This window comes from Ictalurus punctatus, chromosome 14 (assembly GCF_001660625.3).
Source record: "Ictalurus punctatus breed USDA103 chromosome 14, Coco_2.0, whole genome shotgun sequence".
Classification (NCBI taxonomy): domain Eukaryota; kingdom Metazoa; phylum Chordata; class Actinopteri; order Siluriformes; family Ictaluridae; genus Ictalurus; species Ictalurus punctatus.
In genome coordinates, this window is record NC_030429.2 from 4,179,432 (window position 1) to 4,200,033 (window position 20,602).

At 39.5% G+C, this 20,602-nt stretch overlaps 1 protein-coding gene across 1 annotated transcript; it reads left to right on the forward strand.

The window, feature by feature from the left end:
• Positions 1-6,854: 6,854 nt before the first annotated feature.
• On the forward strand, positions 6,855-19,927 carry LOC108274584 (von Willebrand factor A domain-containing protein 5A). Its single transcript, XM_017484796.3, has 14 exons — positions 6,855-7,008; positions 9,101-9,303; positions 9,478-9,700; positions 9,890-10,056; positions 13,450-13,564; positions 13,747-13,922; positions 14,094-14,182; positions 14,628-14,772; positions 15,816-15,895; positions 16,592-16,706; positions 17,863-18,012; positions 18,289-18,398; positions 18,926-19,143; positions 19,847-19,927. Exons 1-14 carry the CDS (start codon positions 6,969-6,971, stop codon positions 19,897-19,899), a joined length of 1,884 nt encoding a protein of 627 aa, XP_017340285.3. The 5' UTR covers positions 6,855-6,968; the 3' UTR covers positions 19,900-19,927.
• The last annotated feature ends 675 nt before the right edge of the window (positions 19,928-20,602 follow it).

The following is a 20,602-nucleotide window of genomic DNA, read 5'->3' on the forward strand; positions in this document are numbered from 1 at the left end:
CAATCTCCTCTGTACAGTCCACTGACTGGCCCCACCCTCCTCTGGGCAGTCCCCTGACTGGCCCCACTTTCCTCTGGGCAGTCCCCTTACTGGCCCAACTCTCCTCTCGGCAGTCCCCTGACTGGCCCGACTCTCCTCTGGACAGTCCCCTGACTGGCCCCACTCTACTCTGGGCAGTCCCCGCACTGCCCCACTCTACTCTGGGCAGTCCCTGCACTGCCACACTCTACTCTGTACACTGCCCGCACTGCCCCACTCTCCTCTGTACAGTCCCCACACTGCCCCACTCTCCTCTGTACAGTCCCCACCCTGCTCCACTCTCCTCTGTACAGTCCCCACCCTTCCCCACTCTCCTCTGTACAGTCCCCTCACTGCCCCAATCTCCTCTCTACAGTCCCTTGTCTGCCCCTCTCTCCTGTCTATAGTCCCTTCACTGCCCCACTCTCCTCTGTGCAGTCCCCCCACTGGCCCACTCTCCTCTGTGAAGTCCCCCCACTGCCCAGCATTCCCACTCTCCTCTGTGCAGTCCCCAGACTACCCAGCAGCCCCACACTCCTCTCTACTTTACTGCCCCAGTTTCCTCCTTCTCCTTCACTGCCCCACTTTCCTCTCTACATTCCCTTCACTGCCCCACTGTACTCTCTACAGTCCACTTACTGCCCAGCAGCCCAACTCTCCTCTGTCCAAGCCTCTCTCTGCCCAGCAGCCCCAATCTCCTCTCTACTGTCCCTTCTCTGCCCCACTCTACTCTGTGCAGTCCCATCACAGCACAGCATTCCGACTCTATCCTGTGCAAACCCCTCACTGCCCCACTCTTCTCTGTACAGTCCCCTCACTTCCCCACTCTCCTCTGTACAGTCTCCTCACTGCCCCAATCTCCTCTGTACAGTCCCCTCACTGCTTCACTCTCCTCTCTACAGTCCTCCTACTGCCCATTATTCCCACTCTCCTCTGTACAGTCACCTCACTGCCCAGCAGCCCCACTCTCCTCTCTACAGTCCCTTCACTGCCCCACTCTACTCTGTGCAGTCCCGTCACAGCACAGCATTCCAGCTCTATCCTGTGCAAACCCCTCACTGCTCCACTCTGCTCTGTACAGTCCCCTCACTGCCCCACTCTCCTCTGTACAGTCCCCACACTGCCCCACTCTACTCTGTACAGTCCCTTCACAGCACAGCATTCCGACTCTATCCTGTGCAAACCCCTCACTGACCCCCTCTCCTCTCTACTGTCCCTTCACTGCCCCTGTCTCCTCTCTACAGTCTCCTCACTGCCCCAATCTCCTCTGTACAGTCCCCTCACTGCTCCACTCTCCTCTCTACAGTCCTACTGCCCAGCAGCCCCACTCTCCTCTCTACAGTCCCTTCACTGCCCCACTCTACTCTGTGCAGTCCCGTCACAGCACAGCATTCCAACTCTATCATATGCAAACCCCTCACTACCCCACTCTCCTCTGTACAGTCCCCTCACTGCCCTAATCTCCTCTCTACAGTCCCTTGTCTGCCCCACTCTCTTCTGTGCAGTCCCCCCACAACCCAGCATTCCCACTCTCCTCTGTACAGTCCCCACACTACCCAGCAGCCCCACTCTCCTCTCTACTTTACTGCCCCACTTTTCTCCTCCTCCTTCACTGCCACACTCTCCTCTGTACAGTCCCCACACTGCCCCACTCTACTCTGTACAGTCCCTTCACATGCACAGCATTCCGACTCTATCCTGTGCAAACCCCTCACTGACCCTCTCTCCTCTCTACAGTCCCTTCACTGCCCCTCTCTCCTCTGTACAGTCTCCTCACTGCCCCAATCTCCTCTGTACAGTATCCTCAATGCCCCACTCTCCTTTCTACAGTCCTCTTACTGCCCCACTGTACTCTCTACAGTCCACTTACTATATATATATATATATATATATAATCAAAGATATTATTTGTATTTCTGCATTATTTTCATGGATGCACAAAAAGCACTGAATTAAACTAGAGTTCTAAATGAATAATATATATTCTGTTGTGTGTCTGCACGTATTGGGTTCTTTTCAGTCTTATATAATTGGACAAACAGTTGTGTAAAGTTTTAGTCTGAAGTTTATATTTGTAATACTCAGTTTGTGGATTTTATTTTAAATATACGAAATAAATGGTAAAGAAAGTTTGCCGTATCCGATTAATAAAACAAAATAATTGAAGAAACTAATCGATTATGAAAATAATCGTTAGTTGCAGCCCTAGTTGTCTGCTGCAGGAGATGCTGGGAGAGGTGATCCTGGCACTGCTTCCAGTGTTTAGGGTGGCTCTAGAGCAGGGATCTGGAGGAGACTGGCAATGCTTCCCCTCCCTATCCATTTCTGCAGCGGTTGAACAGCAGGAGGGAGAACACGGAAAACTACTCTCTTTTAGCACACCACAGCTGATGGACATTGAAGACGCTTCCAAAAAGACCTTGTATGCGGTCAGTGTGAACGTCATCCAACTCTCTGGCTGGAGTGAAGGAGTCAAGGTAGTCGGATCTACTGGTGCCAGGGTCTTCCCCACAAGGCTGCTGGAGGTCCCTGTACAAGCCCCCCATAGAGAAGCATACAGCTGATCTACAGTGAAGGGTTGTGCATGGGGCTGACACATGACGCATGACTCCACCATAGCTACAACATGCCCATTTTGTGATGGAGAGGAAACAATAACCAACCCAATAACCCAACCCTTTCTTATGATGTCACATACTAGCAGCAGAGTTTAATACACTGGGAGTATGGATGGAGAGGTTGGGTCCAATACTTACAGAGAGCCTGTATATTTTTTGTCCTAAATATGCAGTTGCACAGAAAGAAAATATCTGCGTGCTTAATTTTATAATAGGCCAGGCCAAATTAGCTATCTGGCTCACACAAAATTAAATTAAATGAAAGTCAGTGGACCACTGAACGTAGAACTGATGCTAAAAACCCTTTTGATTGAATTTGTTTGCTCGAAAATGACACACAGGCTGCAGGACTAAGATAAGGTTGTAAGGTAAGGGGGCAAGGCTAAGGTACTGCTGTAAGGTTTGGGGGCAGGGCAAGGTTTTATGTTGTGTTGAAAATGAATCATTAATCTAATCTAATTAAAACTTTTTAACAGAAGCACTTGCTCTTAAATTGAATGCTTTAAAAGGTAATATTTATGTCCTAAATTGAAACGTGTTGTACAAATAAGGTTTTATTTGACTTTTTAAACAGAATTATTATTAATTTCAAAGCACATGCTTGTGTATGTATTTACCTCTCATTAATTCATTTAACTACTTATTTAGTTTTATCTATTTATTTAAGCGTTTAGGTATTTAGAAATACTATTTATTTGATGTAAGAACGATAGACACTTCATGAATGGTTAAAATAAAGGACTGTTAAAAATGTAACACCCCCCCCCCCAAAAAAAAAAAACAAAAACAAAAAAAAAACAACAACAACAAAAAAACCCAACTCTCTCTCGCTTGTGTGTACATGCTCGAGTGTAGTGGAGCAAGGGACGCATGTTGGTGAGAGCGTACATGAAAGACTGTTTTTTCAGTTTCTTTCTCTTACTTTTCCCTTCTTTGTGGCAGAATTATAACAGAGTCAGAAAGTACCGTATATCTTAAGCTGACCGCGGCTTTTTTGTGTGTCGGTATGGAGGCTGACCCTGTACAGGGACTCCCACACTTGTCCCGGCTTAATGGGTGCAGGTGTGTGCCTGAGCTCGGTGTGAGCATGGAGGAATTGCTGGTGGTGGTAGGAAAGATAGTCGGTTTTGATAATATCCTCTCAGCATCGCGAATGAATAAAGCAATCGTAGTGTTTTTGAAAAGTGAGCAGCTTGTTCAATTGACTGAGAATGAAATATGGGTTAGAGCAGTGGTTTTGAAAGAGGGGGCCCCCTTGGGGGCCACCAGGGGGCGCCCGGGGGCGTCAACAATTTGGTATGCCCATCCCTCCAACTAGTACGTTTTCTCTTTCTCACTCTCAGACAACCACACACACACACACACACACACACACACACACACACACAATAAATTCCTAATATAATGTAATGTAAAGATGTAAGATGTAATTATTAAAAAAAAAAACGGGGGATATATTCAGAAGTCTGTATTTTTTAATGTGTTTTAAAGACATCTTGCAAAAGGGGGTCCTCGGTCAAATGTTAATGCTATTTGGGGGGCCTTGCCCTGGAAAAGTTTGGGAACCTTTGGGTTAGAGGAAGTTATATGACTGTGACTCCTTTAGCGACTCCAGCTACAAAAATCCCTTTTTTGTAAAATCATTTCAAATGTACCGGCTTTCATTTAAAAAGATGCCATTCTTAAAGAATTGGCACGATACAGAAAAATCCCATCAAAATGATTCCACTAGGATGTAAAAATACAGCATTAAAAACACGTTCTCTCATTTAGACGGCAGGTATTTATGTTCTTGACTTCACCTGAGCACGTCAGTCGTCAGTCACGGAGAGAGCTCCTATATGCGGTATGCAAACACCAATAACTTGTGTTGAATGTGGCGATTTAGGACACAAACTGTCCTTCTGTCCACATAAACAGGTAGACAGTGAAAACAGTTGCCTGTTGATGCAGCTGATTGTCTAACAATAGCACCAATACCAGGGAAGTTACAGCAAACAAAGCAACGAAGAGGCAAGTAGAAAGGCCTTCAGAGGAGGCAAAGTGGTATGATGAGGTGAGTGAAAGCGATGCTAATGTGGAGAGTAGTGAGCAAGCTTGCTGTAGCTTTGCTGTTGTTATGCACTCAAGTGATGCTCCTGATAAAGTTGAGAAAGTGATTCAGACAACTGCACAGGCAGTAGAGGAAGATTCAGGAGATGAGCTAGATGTACTGATGACAGCATGAGAGATGATGAACAATGGCCAGAGGTGACAAAAGTAACAAACTTTTAAACTGTGGCTCAAATGAATGAATTTCTTGATGAAACTAAGGGTAAAAGTGTTGAAGTAAGTGGGTTTTTTGTTTCTCCCAGATCTAGAGAAGTTATTAGGAGCTATCACAGCAGAAATGTTTTTTATTAATGAAGTACATAACTGCAATTCGGCAGAGACATAAAACTGGAAAAGAGACCAAAGAGGGGATTGCGTAACTAAACACTATGACTAACATTCTTCCTGACTTGTCTTTCTAATCTCTCTTTTCCTTACGAGTGGGTTCCCTCAGTGTTAATGGGATGACGGATAGGAGGAAGGCTCACACAATCCTAGAATGTTTCAGGGTAAAACAATCTAGACGTGCATGGAACCTACAGTGATGTTAAGAATGAGGCTGACTGGCGGTGGTGGTGGAGGATGAGTGTGTTCTCAGTCACGGGACTAACCTGAGTGCAGGAATTGCAGTTCTTTCCCCCCCATCTCCTAAAGGGAGACTAGTCGCAGTTAGAGCTGAGATTAATGGTCTGTCTTTTGTTTGTGTCAATATCGATGCACCTAACAGAGGGTATGATAGGATAAATATCTTTATCAAATTGAAAGTGTTTCTAAGACAACAGAATGGTGATTTATTGATTTTGGGGGGCGATTGGAATTGTACACTTGATTAGTCTCTTGATGGAGAGGAACCGCATGTTCAATCATCTGCAGTTTTAGTTAATATCACTGAAACTTTTAATCTAACAGACATATGGAGAGGAAAAAAATCCTTCAGTAATATACATGGGTAAAGGTGGATGAGGAGAGGATTTCAGCAGCACAGCTAGATAGAATGTACTTATCAGATAATTTGAGAAATAGAGTAGCAAATACAGCTATACAGCACATTCTGATCATAAGCTTATTAGTGTGGACAGCACCTTGACATCCAGAGAAGTTACTGCAAGATAAACACTTTTGTGGAACTTGGAAAAGGGAAAAAGGTAGATATGAAAATAGTATTCTTTCGTGAGAAATTAGTAAAGTGCATATTAGAGAATTTTGTCTGCAGTACACGCATCACTCAACTTTGTGCTTCAAACGGATCCTTGAGTGGCTTGAGAAAGAAATTCTTCCCATGATTGGGAACCCTTCTGGTAATCCAAAAGAGTGGACAGATAAGAAACAAAAGTTGAATTTCATGTTAAATGAGCTTTTACCTATTGTAACACTTTATAATTTAATTCCTGTCCACTTCAACATAGTTTTCTTTCCTATTAGTTGGACAGCAGTTGCTGAACCACAAAGTGTTTTACTTAATTCACTAAGTAAAATATCAAATAATGTGTTAATAATGTTTTCAATATAATACAGGGTGAAATGAATTTTCAAATTACTTTTTGTGTTTGTTTTTTGCATTTTCTATACTGTCCCATCTTTTATGGTATTTGGGTTGTATTTGTGCTAACGAAGAATTGTTTAAATTTGCCCCCAAAGGTCATTGTTCAGAATATTACTCTAAAATAATTTGAACTTTTTAATTAGTTTGCTCGTCCTCTAGGTTGTTTAAGCACTAAGCCACACCAGTAGGTGGCAGTAGAGTACCAAGGTTCACAGAGGTTTCCTCCAGAGAAAAAAAAAACATGAAAAGATACATATAGACAAATTTAACATGATAACACAAGCACAAGCTGAAAGGTTAAACACTTGCAGTGTTCGTTTAAGATACTTCACAAGTTATAAGCCCAAAAGTCTGCCAATGCTTCAAGTTACACTCGACTGTCCAAAACTGTGCAAATATAAAATAAAGCAATGTGTTCAACCTGGTGTTTGGGTAGGAAAAAATAACCATGCATTGTAGAGAGAGTTTTTTCAGGATATATTCAGCACCACGGCAGTGTAATGGCAAACCTTTATCTATGGCTTACTGCAGGCTGGAAACTGTACAAGGGGATTTCCCCCTTTTCACTTTTTGTTTGTCAGTGTTGTGTGTGTGTGTGTGTGTGTGTGATATACTCAGTGTTATTAAATTTAACCTCGCACTGATAAAAGTGTTTTCTTTTCAGGATTTCACAAAGATTGCCACAAAAGGAGAGCAAAATGGTGAACTGTGGCCTGTTGACAAGCCAGAATGCTCCAGGTAAGATTTTGTGTATAGAGAAATGAAAAAAAGAAAGAAAGCTGTACTGTACATGTCTTGCTTTTGATACCTGGAGCTGCTTTGCAACAAGATTGCAAACTAAAATAATCACAAGGTCCTGCACGGAAACGCAAAATCTCTGTTTCTAGGATTGTTATTCTAGTTACAATAGGAGGAAGCTACACATTTATTATATGCTGGTGAAAATATTATATGTCTGGAGCATGTATTCAAATGAAAATTTCTGTCTTTATATCTGATAGCATGGTAGCATGGTCACCTCAGGTGTTTGTTAGTTCAGGGGTTCAGGTGTTTGTTAGTTCAGCCTAAATAACCGCCACATCAGTTTTACCTCACTCAGCAGAACAAACAAACAAACAAACAAACAAAATTCTCAAAAAGAAAGATTATTATTTCTGTTCATTCAATAACCGTAAGAAAATACAGATCTCTTTTACTCACTCCAAATGAAATAGGCTAACCAATACAGAAGCGTTCCCACAGCTCATATCATGGAAAAGAATAATCTATTCTAATCTATTATAATCAACAGTTTATAAGTGAACCATTACACACACAAAAAGGCAGTCAATAAAATAGTTACACCAAAAATTTATTTATTCACCAAAACAAAAAAGTTGTTCATTTTAATTTGGACATTTTAAAACTTTGTTGTCTCTACAGAGTGTATATGCACTCTTCTTTCTCTTCTCTGGATTAATTCTATTTTGCCACAGTGTATAACTATCCAAAAGTCTGATCAAATCACAAGAAAATCACACTTAGTTATCAAGGTTTTAGATGGCTTTAGGCAGACTTTCTGAGTTTTTTTTTTTTTTTTTTTTTTTTAACAAAAGGTATGTGACCCAGCACTGGTTAAGTAAATTTTCATTTAAAGTAAAATAAGTTAAAAATTAGTCCCATTTTCATTTCTCAAAGATATCACCACATGTCCAAAAATGATTTCAAATTGGCCCTAAATTATAATGTCATAATTAGAGATGCACCAATACTAAATTTCTCAGCTGATACCGATAGCCCATTATTCAGATTGATATCGGCTGATACCGATAACCGATACCGATAGTTCAGCGTTTTAAGCCTTCTTTTAAATTAATAATAATTAATTCCACAATTCTGAAGGAATGCAAATAAAAACTTTATTCTCTCCATTTCAACAAGCTGCTTCACAGTAACTGGTCTCATAAACAGAAAATTAACATTACTAGAATTAACATTAACACATGAACTCAATTCTGAAGATTAAAGTAAGATTTCTTAACTTACTGAATGTTAGTAATGTTATATTAACAGAATTAATTGACTGAATTGTAAAAACAAAAAACCTCCTGTTAGTCTCACGTTCACTCTCTACAAACAAAAGCATTTCTACATCATCATTAATATCAAACTGGTAATATATAATATCAACTTTTTTTTATATATTAATATTAACTGGATATGAAATATACTACTCTACAAATATATTTTTCTGTGCAAAATATATTTTTTTGTCAACTCATCTTCATTTAAATCTTTCAGCAGTGTACTGGAGCTTTAATTCGGCTCGAGCAGCGCAGCAAAAAAAAAAAAAAGACTCAACGCTGAAACTCCCGCTTCACTGCTGCAGTGTCCGGTGTAAAATTTTTTACAGAGCTTGCAAACTGCAGTTTTGTCATCATTCCACACAAGAGACATCTTCTTTACACACAGCACGAAATCCATATGTTTTCCTGCCCTCTTTTGATTGACAGGATATAATCGGCCTGATCATCGGATGTGTCTAAACTGTCAGCCAATAGCATGGAAAAATTGCCTTTATTGGCCGATACATCAGTGTATCTCTAGTCATAATTTTTAAAGACATCAAATTTTAAGACCTTTTATTTCTAAAATCTGTTGTAATACATTTTAAGGATATTTAAGGATCCATGGCAACAATTACTGTGTGCCCCTTTTTCATATTAACACATGCTGTGAAAAATCTTTTAGGAAAAGCATCAAATGTGATGTAAAGTTTAATTCCTGCAACATTTGTGTTCCCTACACACTCTTCTCAGCATGTTATGGCTTCTGTATGTTTCCTGCTCAGTTCCACTGAAGCACATTGAGGTGGATCTGCAGGTTCAGGGGCATGTAGCGACGGTGACCTCCACCCTGCAGTATATAAATGAGGAAGCGCACCTGCTGGAGGCTGTGTTTGTCTTCCCCATGCCTTCAGGAGCTGCTCTCTGCCATTTCAGCGCCAAGATTGCAGACCAGGAGATAGTGGCTGAGGTGCAGGAGAAACAGGAGGTGAGTGAAGCTGTGCTTTCCTGAAAATGATAAACTAATGATCTTACTTGCAGTATTCTGTAGACTAGTGAACAGGAATGTCAGTGCACCATGGATTGTAGATTGTAGGTAATCCACATGTCTCACACTGAGAGGGAATGTAACATTAACACATGTATTTTGTCTGTGCGTCAGGCGCGGGAGCAGTACGACGATGCAGTGAGTTCAGGTCAACAGGCCTTTCTGCTGGAGGAGAGTGAGGAGTCTGTGGACGTGTTCAAGATGAGTGTAGGCTCTCTGCCACCAGGACAGAGCGCCGCCATCACCTTCATCTATATCACTGAGCTGAGTGTACAGGCTGACCATTCACTGCAATTCTGCCTGCCTGCAGTGCTCAACCCCCGCTACACACCAGCCGGTATTAAACACACACATCCACCACAACACACTGTACTGTCACATGCTAAACATACAATATTAGACGTGACACTTTACTGTCACATACTCATCTCAATTTAAGTAATCCTGCTGATCAAACATGCACTTAGATTAATGGGTAATCTTATTGGTAAATGAATCCTATAATCTGTTTTCGTTTTATTTTCAGGTTCAGGTGGTGGTATAGTGTCAGAGATAACATCAAGTTCTTCTGGTATTCCCTACTCTCTCTCTTTTACTGCACACGTGAGTTCTCCAAACCCCATCACTAAAGTGGAGTCCAAATGTCCTCTAGAGCCCCTGATGTTCCTCAACACAGACCACACAAAGGCAAAGGTGTGTGTGTGTGTGAGAGAGAGTCGGGGGGGGGGGGGGGGGGGGGGATTTTGTGAATGTGACTTATGTGAAAAGTTTATGTAACTTGCCAGTAGGTGTGTAACGATTAACTGCATCAGATTGATGAATTCATGAATTTTTACTGATTCACTTATTCAGAATTGGATCATTTAAATCAATCCAGGCATTTATATTTCATATCTCTCCTTCATGACTAGCATAAAATTAATTTTTTTTTTTTAACACATTATCTCTTGGCATAGTGTTTCTCAATATGTTCTATTTCTCTCACTCTTTCTGCACTTTTGAAAACTGCAAAAAGTAAATCTGTCCATTTCCTTAGTGAGTACACAGTACATTATACATGCTTCTTTTGTTAGTATTTTTATATACAGTACCATCTTTAATGAGAAGATCGGTAAAATCTGCCAGTCTTTTCCTTCCTACCCTGATTCCTACACTATCTGTTCAGTCTTCCTCTCCTTTTCCTTTAACCCATTTTTCTCCACTTTCTAGACATCCCTCAGATTATTCTGTCCAGCAATCATACCCAGGACATACTCCCTTCATCATTAATACTTCCATCACTAATGACTCCATAACATCTGCATTCAAGAAAGAAAGGATTATTCCCATGCTGAAGAACCCACTCTAGAGAACCCAGAATGACCTCCATCCTAACCATTCTTGCTTCAAAGTGGCACACTCCACAGACACTGCTCTTTTGGTTATTACTGTGAAGTTTCATGCTGTCAAACTGTTATTAGTCCTCATCCTCCTCAAATCACAAAACTCTTTTGTGCATCCTCATAAGTCTTGGAATTTGTGGCACAGCATAGTGATGCTTTGTCGTATGAGGTGATATTAAAGAGGTTCACATATGCTCCATGCAGACTTTCCACTGGTATCCCACATGGCTTAGTGCTGGGTTCCTATCTGTTCCCTCTTTTATACCCACACTCTCAATGAGGCCATATCCTCACATGGGTTTTCATACCACTGCTATGCTGATGACACTCAACTCATCCTCTCCTTTCCTCACTCAGACATTCATGTTTCTGCATGGACTCCAGCATCCCAGCAAGTGCAAGCAAGTCCAAGCTGCTGTACATCCCTGAAGATACATTCCCATATCAAGATCTTGTGATTTCCCTGGACAACTCTCAGATCTTTCCATCTGTCACTGCACACAACCTTGGGGTAGTCCTGCACAGCCAACTATCCTTTTCATATCACATGGTTAAACTGGCTTGGTCATGCATGCTTAACCTTTATAACATCAAGAGAATCTGGATATTTCAACGAAGGCCACACAGGTGCTTGTTAAGTCCCTTGTCAGTTCAACACTGGACTACTGCAACTCGACCCAAGTGCTCCCACACCACCCCATTACCCTCCAGTGGTTTCCTGTAGCTGCCCGCATCACATTTAAAACAATGATGATTCCCTATGCACCAGTGCCTGCCTACCTTCAAGTAATGATTATGAGTCTTTATTGGTCACATATACAGTAGAGCACAGTGAAATTGTTTTCTTCGCATACCCAAGCCTGTCAGGAAGCTGGGGTCAGAGCGCAGGGTCAGCCATGATACGGCGCCCCTGGAGCAGAGAGAGTAAAGGGCCTATCACATCACATCCGCTCCGCCCATCACATCCGCTCTGCACCACTCTCCCACCAAGGCTTTAGCATGACTTGAATGGACCCACTATCTAACAAGGTACAAGGAAGACATGCATCAAGGAATTTGTCCTGGCACCCAGATGGTGGAATGAATTCCCCATAGCTGTCCAAAGAGCAGAGTCACTGGCTGTCTTGTATTTTCTTTTCTTTCCCCAACATTTTAGTTGGATAGTACTCTTCTTCCCTGACATTACTCTTAGTTTAGTGAACTAGCATGAAGATGTGTTTTTGGCTGTAAATGTAAAAGTTGTAGCCTATCTGCCTCAGGGTTTTGCATGTAGTGTGCTCTGGGATTCTTTATTGCTCACCCTAGTTGTAAAGAGAGAAATCTTTAATTTTTAATGCTCATGACTTAAACTTGGGCCCACTGAAAAGCCAATAGTTTTATCCAGTGTTTTCTATGTTTGTATAATAAAATCTAAGTGTTTTATATGGAAAAAAAAGCAAGTTAATCTGAGAAAGTAAATCTGATCTTGATTAGACAATATTTAGAAAGGCACACATTGGTGTGTATAAGGTCACTCAATTTAGTGCATGTCAGACCAAAATCCAAGTCATGAAGTTCAAGGAACTCTTAGCGATAAAATTTGTACGCTTCAAGGGTCTTGGCAGGGTGTGAAACCCTTTCTAAAGCTTTGAATGTTCCAAAGAGCACGGTTATTATTGTGAAACATTATTGTGTAACCATTATCGTGAAACAAAAGAAGTTTGGAACCACCATGACTTTTCCCAGAGCTGGCTGAGTATCCAAATTCAGTAAATGGGCCAGAAGGGTTTTGGTCAGAGAGGTGATCAAGAACCCATTAGGCACTCATTAACTAAATGAGAGAATTCAGTTTTTCCAAATTTAAAAATCATGTTTTTGACTTGTCATTATGGATTATTGTGTATTGATTAATGGGTGTAAAAGTACAGTTCACCCATTAATCTACACAGTTTACTCTGGGAACTTTCTGGCTATTTTACATTTTTTATCTAATGTGTCTGAGTAAGCAAGCCAACTGTTTCAAAGCTGTGACGTCTTTCCCAGATCAAGAAACTGGCTATATCATTTTATCAGCAAGCTTTCTGAAAAAGCAAAACAACAACAACAACTAAACTCTTCTGTTCTCTCAAAAATGTTTAGTCTGCTTAATTTTGGGATCTGTATTCATTTATGATGCATCTATTCATTATGAATAATATATTTGTATTTGGGTTCAGGTTGTCTTGGGATGATTTGTTGTTCCTTAAACTTTCACCTGCACATTATTGAACAGATTAAATAATGTTCAAGGTCTTTGCAATTGCTCTGTAGCATTTTCCACTCAAGTGTTTAATAATTTTGTCCCTGAGAACATTAGGAAGCTCCTTTACCTTTACCATGAGTGATACTTGTTGAAATCTGACTATAAAATGGCAACGTCATTTATAATGACACAAGGGGCAATTTGCATGAGCGTGAAGTGGATATAAGTGTTTTTGAAATGTGAAGTGGATATATGCACTGGAAGTACTATATTTTAAATAACAATTAAAATTGTCCAAATACTTATTTCAGGACTCACATCCTTCTTGTTGTTATGGCAACATTTAACACTGGCAGTAAACACAGCCTCTTATATGCAGATAACTTTTAATAGGATTCTATGTAAGCAGAGAATTTTTTTTCTATGAATACTGAGTATACTGTGTGTGTGTGTGTATGTGTGTGTGTGTGTGTGTGTGTTTAGGTAAGTCTTTGTGCAGGTCATATGTTTGACAGAGATGTCGAGCTGTATCTATATTATCAGAATCCCCATCAGCTCACTGCTATAGTGGAGGCTGGATCTCCCTCAGCACAGCCAGGTACAATTTCACAAATCTCTTTACTAAATTATGGCAAAAGAAAGGGAACAGAAGAAGCTTGAGAACCTTTGGAAAATTACTATTAATAAAACAAGAACAAAAGCTAAGCTAATTTTGGTTGGTCATGTATTTTTTTCTTGCTTTCCTTTCATTACCTTTCTGTTTATTTTTTATCCTGTTAGGGACTCTCCTGGGAGACCCTGTGGTCATGGTCAGTTTCTATCCAGAGTTTCCTGAGTCAGTGATGTCCTCCATGTCGTCATGTGGCGAGTTTGTGTTTGTTATGGACAGATCTGGCAGTATGAGATGCAGAATGTATCACGGACGAGGTGTACAAGAACGCATCGAGTGTGCCAGGGTAAGACTCAACTGTTCTGTAGATATTTTTTCTCTTTTCATCATAAAAAAAAGAAGTTATATATATATATATATATATATATATATATATATATATATATATATATATATATATATATATATATATATATATATATATATATACTGACTATGTGAATAATGGTGTGCTTAGGACACTCTGCTCCTGCTGCTGAAGAGTCTCCCTATGGACTGTTACTTTAACATCTATGGATTTGGCTCTCACTATGAATCCTTCTTCCCGTGAGTAACCCGCACATGAACCAGTAAATATGGAGTAGTTCTGTCACTCAGTTCATTAATCAGACACAAACATGGATGAAATGAGATGAAATGCATAACTAGCATTGCTGCTTCACAGGTCCAGATTTTGAACTCGGGTTACTGTCTGTGTGGCTTTTCTGTGCATGTTCTCCTCGTGTCAGCTTGGGTTTCCTTTGTTATGTCTAGTTTTCTTCGACTCCCAAATACATTGGCTAAGATAAATTGCCTAGGTATATGTTGATCTACATTGGACTGGTGTCCCATCCAGGGTGTGTCCCTGCCTCATAGCCACTATTCCCGGGATAGGCTCGTGGCCCTGACCAGGATAAAGTGATTACTGAAAGTGAATGAGTGAGAGTGATGCAGAGATGGTTAGATGTGCTGTGTCAGTTTTTTTGTTTGCTGTGTGTTTCCCTGGCTTTAGGAAAAGTGTGCAGTACAGTCAGGACACTATGGAGCAGGCCGTGAAGAAGGTAAAGGAGATGCAAGCAGACATGGGGGGTACGGAGATTCTGCGACCTCTGAAAAACATTTATAAACAGCCTTGTATCCCCAACCACCCAAGACAGGTAACATTATTCTACATCCAAACCTGCACTGATTTATCAGTGAGAAATGGCACTTTTTTTTAATTGACCTGTTTAGCATTTCCTGATTTATATTGCTAGTCAAGGCCAGTAGCTCACCAGTACGCCATATTATCTCTCTCAAAGTTCCACCTTTCACAGTATTTTATTGTCATACCATCACTGATGATTTAAACCACAACTATTGCAGTTTAATAATGAACGTAAATGGACAAAGAAACAAAGAGTTCCTGACTCTTTTTAAACCTGAAGTAGCTATAAAACCATGAAATTTGCATCAAACAGCTCATTTGCTGACACTACTACAACTACATTTTACATTTTAACACTATGTTAAGATCCCTACCTGGAGAAATGAGGACACAGGAAGCAGCTTTCTTTTATTTACTTTCACTTTCTATTACTTACTTTTCAGTGGTGCAATTTAATTGTATATCGTGAACACACACACCCACACAGAGCCCTCTTCTTTCCAGCTCTCTCTTGCTCTCTGCTTTCTCTCCTCTTTTATCGTCACCACCACTCGCTGCAACACTGAACATACATCAATTGAATTCTCCACAGGTGTGCATTCCTTACCACTCACCTTCTCTGACCTCGTCCTCCATTCACAAACTGGTGCTGGAGCATGCATGCCCCCGTTTCCACACACCATTAAACAGAAGGTTTCTAACATATTAGACCTACATTTAAGCTGCCCTGTCATTGTTGTCATAATTTCATTCAACAGAAAATCAAATCAAATCTTTTTCACTTTAGTTTGGAAAGACCATATAAAAGGCTGCCATGGACACTCCACCTTTGATGCGCCCTGTGTAGGGTTCATAACTGACTACAGAATCTATAGCAAATGCTAGAGGTTTGGATTTGACACAGGCCAGCTCGACTAGACAATGAAGTATCATACAGTGTCAACACACAATTCCGGGGAGAGTTGTAAAAGTACATGTTGCAAAAGACTTTTTTTCATCTTTGCGGATATTTTTCCCCCTGCATGTTTTCCAATGTCTTCTCCCTCTTTTCAGCTGTTCATATTTACAGATGGTGAAGTAGGAAACACCAAAGATGTTCTTCATTGTGTGAGGAGCAATGCTAATTTCCACAGGCATGTGGTATTTAAAGCATTCATGATATACACAATTTATTTTCTGAGTAACACTGAGTAACTAAAAGGATAAATATTTAAAGCATTTAAACAATTTCTTATTTCTAATTTTATTACATTGAGAGAATTAGTGTTATATTTTCAGAATTGCACTAAGGCGCAAACTGGTTTAAATAACAAAAGCAAAAGCAAATAACTAAAGCAAACCGGATACCCACATCAAAAAAGAAAATGTATAGTACCACACCACTGCTGCATGTGAGAGTTCAGTTATCTGCTTATTTTCTACAGGGACTTGTACGGCAGACACTCTTTATTCAAGCCTAACAATAAATGTATTCTAAAAGTGAAACGATTTGTTAATTTACAAAGTAAACAGTGTAACAATTGCTATGGTAAATCTTTCTGTAAGCAGAAAGTTTAAAATTTATGACGGGAGACTCTGGTAGTGCGATGTAACAGTCAGAGGTAAAGCTTTAGCTTGTAGTTTTCCACTGTATTGCTTTTTTATTACTGAATTTAAGAGAGAGAAAGAAGATTATAGTAAAATTATTTATTTAAAAAAAATTATTAATTATTTAAGAGCATGCCTCACTCTGTTCACTTCTTAGTTAGTGTGTTTCAGTTTTCTTCTGTTAAATTTCTATATCTAGAAGGCTCATAAAAGATTTATAATCCTCTCCTTTGTTTAAACAGATGCTTCTCTTTTGGGATTGGTGAAGGTGCAAGTTCTGCACTCATAACAGGATTGGCTGAGAACAGCTCTGGCCACGCCCAGTTCATCACAGGAAATGAGCGCATGCAGGCCAAAGTAAGACCGGGTTCAAAGAAACAAATAGAAGTAACAGTAACTTGTACTACAATATAATGGTGTCAAATAATGAATCACTTCTCACTTTAGTAGTCACAATTTCATTTTAATTATTTGATGTTTGTAATTTATGGTCATTTACAGTACACTCTACATTTTTAGCCCAACGTCTGGGTAAATATAGGATAGAACACATTTTGGGCTAAGCTAACCCATCGAGTTAGGTTGTTCATTTTAACCCAGTGAATGGGTTGTTTTTCAACCCAAAGGATAGCTTCATTTTTACAAAAACGCTGGGTTAAATTTATTTCATAAATGGGTTAATATTTCCAGTTATATTTACCTTTTGAAAATGTAAAATCTACCACATTATAAACAAATATGCCAACATGGTGTCTCCTTTATTTATACACAAGAAGGTGTTTAGAAATATATTGCTAGAGCTGCTAAAGTGGTGTTTATATATAGACTTTGACTAAAATGACTCGAATGAATTGTATATTTAAGATGAAAACTTCAGATTTTGATCAAATAACTTCAGATTTTGATTAAAACCTCCCAAAAACTGAGTAACCAACTTATGATCCAGTGAGTGTCACAAACCAGTAATCCAAAGCTAATGAAGATAGCGCTGCATTTAGTGTCATGTAAACTGGACAGTTATTGCACATTTTTGCTTTTCCTAGTGTTCAGTAATGGTTTCATGGATAAATATATTGATACGAACCTTGTTTCTGAAAATAAATCTAACAGTCTCTCTGTGTGAAAACCACTACCTCCATCTGAGGCGAATTCAAACAGAGTCAATTTGACCCAAGCAGCTGGGCTGAGGCGTCAGGGTGGGGGAGGGGTGGGGTGATTCAACTGTCAGTGAAAATGACCCAGCAGTTAACCCAGCAGTTGGGTTACACAACACTACCCAAAAACTACCCAAGACTGAGAAAATAACCCAATTAAATGACCCAAAAGGCTCAACCCAGTGTTTGGGTAGAAAAAAATAATCAAGCATTTTTTTTAGAGTGTATGTACAGATAATTATGCCTGTTTTCTGTCTCTCACTTTTCCACTAACAAACAGAAGTCGGCTTTATTGAGAAATATTTCTACATTTTCACTCTTATTATTGAACATTCATTGTCTTTAATTCCCAATGCTAGGTAATGCAGTCTCTTCGCTATGCTTTGCAACCAGCAGTGATTGATATCACTGAGGATTGGACTGGTTTGTCTTTCACCCGTCTGAGCCCCCCGATTAATTCACTTTTCCATGGTCAAAGAGCACTGATTTATGCCCAGTTGAAAGGAGAGGTGAGACGTTTATCACACTGTTTTACAGGAAACTTTTTTGTTCTTCCAGATTCTGAATCTGAATGTACTGTTTGGAAACTGTTTTGCATGCGTTCCCTTATTTCTATATTTTAGTCCATGATTTTGCATAATTTATGATGGATTATAATTCATAATGGAAAAAGTACAACATTAGTGAGAGAATATTCAGCTCAAATATTTATTTAAATTGCAAGTCTCGTACAAGGAAATGACTGGATCTACTCATAATCACATAGCCTCTTTCTCTGTCCCTAGGAATGTCAGAAACCAGGTGCTAAGGGGAAAATATCAGTACAGTACTGCCTAGGAGACCAAGAGGTCTCAAACATTGTCCACTTCTCCCTGAAGCCTGCTGAGAATAGCGGGTAACTGCCACAAATAGTACAAGCAACCAGTATCTCATCTTATTAAGATGTGACTTATGATGTGTGTGTAATCAGATAATAACCCCTGGGTGTGTGGCTTTAGTGGTCATACTAGCTTACAGTACTCAGCTTACAATACTCAAATATTAATCAAAGCTACTATATCTGATAGCATCCATGCATAGTACCAAAGTCCCTGACAGTTTAGTGGGATAAGCTGAAGCATCTAGAAATTTATGAAGGATTTGGGTCATGGGGTCATTCAAAATGAAATGTTATATTTACTCGAGATGTGTGGATGTGTAGTATTAACTTGCTAGGTTTTGCTGAACTACTCTAAGATAACTGAGAACTATGAAATTTGAAACAGAAGCATCTCAAATGATGGAAGACACATGGTCAAGATTATAGTATAGCACAAATCTTAATTAATTTCAAAATGACAGAATAGCAGTTAGATCTATCTGCTTAATTGTTACTCATTCAGCTTTGTGTGTGTGTGTGTGTGTGTGTGTGTGTGTGTGCAGACTGGCCATCCACAGGCTGGGCGCTCGCTCTCTGATCCGCTCTCTGGAAAGGGACAAGCAGGATGATGGAGCTGATAAAGAGGCTCTGAAGGCCAGAGTGGTGGAACTGAGTAAGCAGTCTGGAGTGAGCAGCTCTCACACAGCCTTCATAGCTGTCCATAAGGGCAGCGGACAAGCTGTGAAAGGACCACTGGTGAAGAGGAGAATTCCTACCCCTAGTCAGTATTCTTTTCCCTGAGTCCTTTTACTAAAATGGTCATCTAATTATATGAGGATTATTGTGATTAGCATACATGGTTTTAGTACATTTAAGCATAAACACACCATACAGAGCACATAAGGAGTCTGTATAGGTATAGCGGCGAGAAACATACCATCTGCAGGGACATTTACCTGTAACTGAACACAGGAGTTTGTTAATACTTATTTTTATCATTATTTTAAAACTGTACCCTCAAATTTAAAACACACAAGGATATGCAATACAACTAGGTTCATGATTGACAATTGTCATTGATTGTCATGAGACTAATTGTATTGCATATCCTTGTATGTTGGAAAGCCACTAACTAGGTCTCAGAGTCAAATAAAAGATATGATATGTCATTCCTGTCTTTGTTTAGTCATTAATATATGCAAACATGTATAATAAATTGAAAACTTAATTAAAAAAGTGCTACAGGAAACTCATACCTCATTCGCTGTACTTTCACTGAGCTCATTGAGAATCTAATCTCCTTGTTTGAATCTGTTTAGTACCTAAATGCAAATTGCAAATTTTAGTTTCAAAATACTTGAACATATTTCTACACAAAGAAATCTTCAAATAAGATTATTACAATAATTGAGCTTTTCTGTATATATACATTATAAAAAGCACATGAATCATTTAACATCCTGTTTTTGTTTGCCTCTGTATAGGGATACAGCAGCAGCAGACTGCACAAATGAGTCTTCATGGTCTCTGTAAGTGAATGCTACAATAAATACTTCTTAAAAATCATTGTGTACTTCCTTTCATCTGTAAAATGCACCTACTGTTGGGACTTTTAAAGAGGTCTCCAGTATTTTTTATTCAGACTTCGAACTACCCAGGCAATAATTTATGATATAATATGGTGCTTGTCAGATTGAGAGGCCTGGAATTGTTTACATATCAAATGATAAAGGCTTATTTAAATTACTTTTGTAGAGTAAATGCTCAGAGCCAGTAACTTTCCAACTATATTAATTAAAAAATATATGTATATTTTTTTTCAACAAAAATGTGAACATACAGTATCTCTGTAATGATTTACATTAAGTTTTCATTAGCTGACACCAACACATTAATTAACCTGAGAAACAATAAACTTCAGCTTTACACCACAACAATCATTAAGAAAATAACTTATGGATTGATTTGTCTAAAATAATAAACCAAATAAGCCAAACAGTCAACACCTACATTAATTCAATTAAATTTTATTTGTATAGCGCTTTTAACAATGGACATCGTCACACAGCAGCTTTGTGACAGTATCACTAATTAACTGTTCTTCAACCCACTAATGAGGAAAAATGAATCCCACTATGACAAATATGAACCAACATCTTCATTTTTAAGTTATTAAGTGCCAAAATTCAGAATCAAGGCTTAATACTAAATTTCAACTTCAATTTATCAACATTTAGGAA